Source organism: Brassica napus, chromosome C3, assembly GCF_020379485.1.
Source record: "Brassica napus cultivar Da-Ae chromosome C3, Da-Ae, whole genome shotgun sequence".
Taxonomy (NCBI): domain Eukaryota; kingdom Viridiplantae; phylum Streptophyta; class Magnoliopsida; order Brassicales; family Brassicaceae; genus Brassica; species Brassica napus.
This window is the reverse complement of record NC_063446.1, coordinates 6,853,305-6,858,989: the sequence shown is the minus strand read 5'-3', so window position 1 is coordinate 6,858,989 and position 5,685 is coordinate 6,853,305. Positions and strand designations below refer to the sequence as shown.

At 39.3% G+C, this 5,685-nt stretch overlaps 2 protein-coding genes across 2 annotated transcripts; one reads left to right on the top strand and one right to left on the bottom strand.

Moving 5' to 3' along the window:
- Positions 1-218: 218 nt before the first annotated feature.
- On the top strand, positions 219-3,911 carry LOC106387314 (U-box domain-containing protein 34-like). Its single transcript, XM_048752261.1, has 9 exons — positions 219-494; positions 570-691; positions 771-886; positions 1,389-1,504; positions 1,592-1,893; positions 1,975-2,076; positions 2,142-2,570; positions 2,644-3,393; positions 3,472-3,911. The coding sequence occupies exons 1-9, from the start codon at positions 281-283 to the stop codon at positions 3,685-3,687; spliced, it is 2,367 nt and encodes a 788-aa protein (XP_048608218.1). The 5' UTR covers positions 219-280; the 3' UTR covers positions 3,688-3,911.
- LOC106387317 (glyoxylase I 4) lies at positions 3,899-5,152 on the bottom strand. Its single transcript, XM_013827145.3, has 4 exons — positions 4,913-5,152; positions 4,624-4,780; positions 4,259-4,546; positions 3,899-4,167 (listed from the first exon to the last, which is right to left on the bottom strand). Exons 1-4 carry the CDS (start codon positions 4,958-4,960, stop codon positions 4,079-4,081), a joined length of 582 nt encoding a protein of 193 aa, XP_013682599.2. The 5' UTR covers positions 4,961-5,152; the 3' UTR covers positions 3,899-4,078.
- Positions 5,153-5,685: the final 533 nt, after the last annotated feature.

Below are 5,685 nucleotides of genomic sequence, written 5' to 3'. Positions count from 1 at the left end.
ATGAATGTATATTTTAATTTTGTCTGAAATTAATACTCATCTCAAATTGTAGATTTGTTAGGTCTAATCTGTTAAAACCAAAACAAAAACGTACAATCGTAAATTTAACCTAAATATAAGCCCCACAATAACAAAAAAACCCAAATAATTTTCGAAAAAAGACTTTTCTAATAAAGTAGGCGCTTTAATTTAATAGTTCCCACGAGTCGATAAATACATCACCAAACCAAACTTTTCTTTTCTTCAATCCATAAAAAGTCAAAATCGAGAAGAAAGTTTCATGGTGGTGATGTCGAACAAGTTCTTCGAATCGATCGGCGGAGCTCCGACTTACTCAATGGTAGCCGTCGCGGTCAAAGGATCCGTCGGCGACGCAGTAGGAGGAGCTGCTAGCCGCCGCGCTCTTCGCTGGACCGTCGAGAATCTCCTCCCCAACGTCGATCGGTTGGTTCTAGTTCACGTCATGCCTACCGTCACCACTATTCCATCTCCTTGTAAGTTCGATCTCGCGACTCAATCACTATCCTCCATTTCGTGATCTCTCACCGTTGATTTTGTTTGTTTTGAAGCTGGATCGAAGATTCCGGTGGAGGAATTGGAGGAGAGTGTTGTGTCGATGTATAAGCGAGATCTGAGGAAGGAGTACGAGCAGGTCTTCGTGCCGTTCAAGAAACTCTGCGGTTCGAGTAAAGTGAGTTTCTCTCTCTATTGGTTATTCGAATTTTTGTGAAACTGTTGAGTGAGTCTCATGGAAGTTTTTACTGGTTCAGATTGAGACGTTGTTGATGGAACATGATGATCCCGCGAAGGCGCTTTTGAAGTACGTATCAGATAGTGAGGTTGAGTGTTTAGTGCTTGGCTCTTGCTCCTCTAGTTTCCTCACAAGGTATTGTTTCCACTTTGAGAGATTTGCCGAATGTTGTATCTGTGGAATCTTGAATATCTTTTCTAGATAGAGACTTATGATCGGAACTTACTAATTGCGCCACTCTCGAGTTAGCTTTTGGGTGTGAGTTATGCCCATTAGCAAAATATGATATCTTAGTCCAAAGATTCAGTTTCCTGATTGTCGCATATCGGTGGATTCCACTCTTGAGTTAGTTTTGGGTGTGAGTTAGGTTCATTACTAAATGGGTATCAAAGTCCAAAGGATTCAATTTTCTCGATTGTGGCTTACTTATGGATGTCTAGTCCCACAAACTAATGCTGAGCGTGAGAGGGTGTATTAAAAGTCTCACATTGAGTGTTTAATGCGAATGAGAGTGATATATAAGTTTGTGGTAATTTTCCGCTCTTGAGATAACTCTCGGGTGTGAGTTAGGTTTATTACTAATTGAACGATTTTTGGCATGATCAAATTGCTTAGACGTTTGACTTTGTTTTGCCAGGAAAAAAGGACAAGAAATGCCATTAAGAGTATTACGAGAAGCTCCAGAGACATGTGAGATATATGTTATCTGCAAAGATAGAATATTAACCAAATCAACCAATCAGTTATCTCCAGGTATTTATATGCATCAGTCCCTTGAATTTCACGTTCAGTGATCTAAAATGTGAATTCAAGATAATGAATCTATTACACTTTCGCCAGATTCATCATCTAGTTTCCGTATACCACAAGGAGCAGAAGCTTATACAGAAACTTTCAGCCGCACACGCTCAGATAGGACAGGCTTGTCAGCTTCATCCATGTCATCCTCAGGCAGGAAGCACAGTCGAAGGCCTGCCTCTTTGCCGCATAGTAATCCAGTCTCTCGAGTGTTTTCCGATGCACAGTCTTCCACTGACATCGGTTTGGTCGATGACGAACACACCCGTTCTGTTATTAGACATAGTATTGTCTCCGGTAATAAAATGCAGTTGAATCCTGGAGCTAACATAAAAACACCAAAGGTAAAAGCATTTCACGTTTACGTTTTTACCCACTCTGTTGCGTGGATTCTGTGATTTTAATCTCAAGGCCTGTTTTTGCAGTCTGATGTTAAGTCTGAAGTAGCGCAGCTAAGGAAAGAAGTAGAAACCACTCTTTCCATGTACAAACAAGCTTGTGAAGAGCTAGTTCATAAACAAACACAGGTACAAGCTTGTCTTCAGTCCTTTAATTGATTCATAAACTAAACCAACCCACATTGTGATCTCAGGTCAAGTCTCTTTCCTCTGAGTGTATTAAAGAAACGAGAAGGGTCATAACTGCTCTGGAAAAGGAAGAAATGCTGAGAAAAGCAGCAGCAGAAGAGAAAGAAAAGCATCTAAAAGCCGTAAAAGAAGTCCAAGAAGCAAAATCAATGCTGGCCAAAGAGTTCTGCGACAGGCAACTAGCCGAGCTAAGCGCTCTCAAGCAATCCATAGAGAAACAGAAAGTCATCGACCAGCTCTTCCTGAAAGACGGGCGATACAGAAAGTACACAAAAGAAGAGATAGCTGCAGCCACAGATAACTTCTCTTCCCGTAAAATAATCGGTGAAGGAGGATACGGTAAAGTATACAAATGCAGCCTCGATCACACCCCGGTGGCTCTCAAAGTTCTCAAACCTGATTCTATCGAGAAGAAAGAAGAATTTTTAAGAGAGGCAAGTTACAAACTAAACTGCCTTTTAATTCTCCTAAGATCTCTGAAATAACCTGTCCAATTATACTTTACAGATCTCTGTCTTAAGCCAGCTTCGACATCCTCATGTTGTCCTTCTCCTCGGTGCCTGTCCTGATAATGGCTGCCTTGTCTATGAGTACATGGAGAATGGTAGCTTAGATGCTCACATCTCTCCCAAAAAGGGGAAACCATCTCTGTCATGGTTCATAAGATTCAGAATCATCTATGAAACGGCATGTGGCTTAGCTTTCCTCCACAACTCAAAACCCGAGCCAATCGTCCACCGCGACCTCAAGCCGGGAAACATTCTCTTAGACAGAAACTTCGTTAGCAAAATAGGCGACGTCGGACTCGCCAAACTCATGTCAGAAGAGTCACCAGACAGCGTCACGGTTTACAGAAACTCGATCATCGCCGGTACACTCTACTACATGGACCCTGAGTACCAGAGAACCGGGACCATCAGACCGAAGTCGGATCTTTACGCGTTTGGAATCATAATCCTCCAGCTTTTGACCGCCAGGCATCCCAACGGTCTTCTTTTCTGCGTTGAGGACGCGGTTAAGAGAGGCTGTTTCGGAGATATGTTAGATGGATCGGTCAGAGACTGGCCCATGGCCGAAGCGGAAGAGCTGGCTCGCATCGCGATCAAGTGTTCGCAGCTCAAGTGCAGAGACAGACCGGATCTTGATACGCAAGTCTTGCCTGCTCTCAAACGGATTCTTGAATCTGCAAATGAGAGACTCAAGAGAGAACAAGATAACGTACGACCACCAAGTCATTATTACTGTCCAATTCTTAAGGTAAACCGAAGACAACGAACATATAATTCTCTCACAAGAAAACACAATACTTAAATGGTCCAGGTTTAAAATTTGCAGGAGATAATGGAAGATCCATATATAGCAGCTGATGGATTCACGTACGAAGGAAGAGCGATAAGAGCTTGGATTCAACATAATCAAAATGTGTCTCCTGTGACTAAACATCGGCTCAAACATTGCGATCTCACACCAAACCATACACTCAAATCAGCTATACAAGAGTGGCGATCTCGTTCACGCCTAGACCTCTCTACTACTCTTGGCTCCTTTTGATCACAAACATATATCTATAATAGTTTAATTTGTATATATACTAAATACCCTGAAACTTGTTTGAATCGTGTGGTTCATCATCATCATGTCTGTCTGTAACTTCAACCAGTTTATGTTCTCTTGTGTTGTGGTAAAAGAAAAAGAAAAAGAGTAAACTATATTTACAAGTTAGGAATTGTGGTTTCGTTTTAGTGTTCAACTCACACATGAATACTTTTCATATTCTTCTTATCTTTTACTTTTGGTTTGATTGTAATGTTCAGATACACTTAATGGATATAAATAAAAAGGTAGGATGGTTAATGGAATTGATCCTAACACAATTCGGAGGTGAGACTTGAGCAGTATCGAGTATCAACAACTTATATCACCAAAGAGGAGAGACTCAGAATCAAACTTGAGTAAACTCAAGAGCGTTTGTGTCTGGATCACGAGTGAATATCGCTGGCCTCCCTGACTTACTCATCGTATACGCAATCCCTGCACACACACAAACCATCTTCATTTAGAACAAACAAATAAATAAAAAACATCCTTAATTGAATGATAAGAAAGAAAAGTATACACATACCAGCTTTATCCAGAATCTCTTTCAGAACTGAAACATCTCGGATTGCGATACAAGCATGTCGATCTCGACCACCGTGCTCGGGTCTACCAGTTAATGGATCAGGATTTGGAAGCTCCATTAGATGAATCATCTCTGAACCTACCCATAACCATGCTCCTCTATAGGGAAGCTTATCGTGTGGCCTCGCCTCGTTGATCTCAAGGCCTAGAATCTTCTGGTAAAACTCGAGTGACCGTTCTAGGTTTTCACACAGCAGACCAACATGGTGAACCCCTACAACTCCATAATCTAAGTACCAAACACAACCAATAAATTACAAAACGGCACGGTTTAATCCAAGATTAAGGTTGTAAGATTTTAGTTACCGGTTTTGTTGTTAAGCTCTTTCTCTTCTGTAACCACACTAGTCCCTTGTGCTTGATTAGCTTTAACTCCACGTAACCTAATGTTGAGCTTCTCTTTTCTCAGACTCTTGTTGTGAAACTCAAGTCGTTCTTTTGTGGAGAGATTCGTGCAAGTCACCTTCCAGTTACCAAAACGATTTATCATCAGTCACAATCCTAATTTTCTCATCTTAATTTCAATTTATTAAAAACTGAGCACAAAATTAGCGTCTAAAAGAACTATGAGTGACTGAAGAAGCTTGAGTATTACCTTTGGTCGTAGGTCTAGTGAAATTGAAGGTCTGAAAATAGACGCCATTCAAGAGAAGCTTCGATGTCTGTTTTTTTAAGACTCAACACACAAGAGATTCGTGTCTCTGCAAAATGTAAACTCATATTTCTTATTTTATTTTATTTTACGTGTCAAGAATATTGACGAGCTCAAAAGAACCTGAGCCGCAGGTTAGAGGTAAGGTAAGTGAGAAGAATATGACATCTGTGCTGATCCTCATTGATGGATGATTTATTTTCGTACTATTTACACAAATATCGGTCCATCATCACATGTGAAAACCAATTTTGTATTGTGTACTGAGAATTAATTGTTTTCAAAAACAATATCTAAGTAAGTTATGATGGTGGGTAAATCTCTTTTAGAAAACCCAAAACAGGTACTCAGGTAGTAACATTATTACTAATTTTCATGCTTAATTTTCTAACTTTCCTATCATCATTTAATATTTCCTACTAATATGAATGAGTGTATATCATATTTTGGGTCTAAAAAACAATTTTCCTTATAATTTAACAGTATGGGAGTTTTCTTTTTTTTTTAAAAAAAAACAAAAAAACTCCCATACTGTTAAATTATAAGGAAAATTGTTTTTTAGACCCAAAATATGATAATTATGTCCTATTAGGCTAATCTCATATACTTTATGTTCTATTAGTCTAAATATTTTCAAAACGGCAATACTGCCATTAATTCCAATTAAAAATTCAAAATTACGATTAATAAAACAATTGTTAAATATTAAAATATAA

What these genes read in the sequence shown, in the direction of transcription:
- LOC106387314 (XM_048752261.1), top strand. Translation starts at nt 281, where the DNA reads ATGGTGGTGATGTCGAACAAGTTCTTCGAATCGATCGGCGGAGCTCCG. An exon ending in AACTCTGCGGTTCGAGTAAA is followed by an intron (nt 692 to 770) that starts GTGAGTTTCTCT and finishes TTACTGGTTCAG; the next exon opens with ATTGAGACGTTGTTGATGGA. An exon ending in CTAACATAAAAACACCAAAG is followed by an intron (nt 1,894 to 1,974) that starts GTAAAAGCATTT and finishes CTGTTTTTGCAG; the next exon opens with TCTGATGTTAAGTCTGAAGT.
- LOC106387317 (XM_013827145.3), bottom strand. Translation starts at nt 4,960, where the DNA reads ATGGCGTCTATTTTCAGACCTTCAATTTCACTAGACCTACGACCAAAG. An exon ending in CACTAGACCTACGACCAAAG is followed by an intron (nt 4,781 to 4,912) that starts GTAATACTCAAG and finishes GGTAACTGGAAG; the next exon opens with GTGACTTGCACGAATCTCTC. An exon ending in AGAGCTTAACAACAAAACCG is followed by an intron (nt 4,547 to 4,623) that starts GTAACTAAAATC and finishes TTTGGTACTTAG; the next exon opens with ATTATGGAGTTGTAGGGGTT.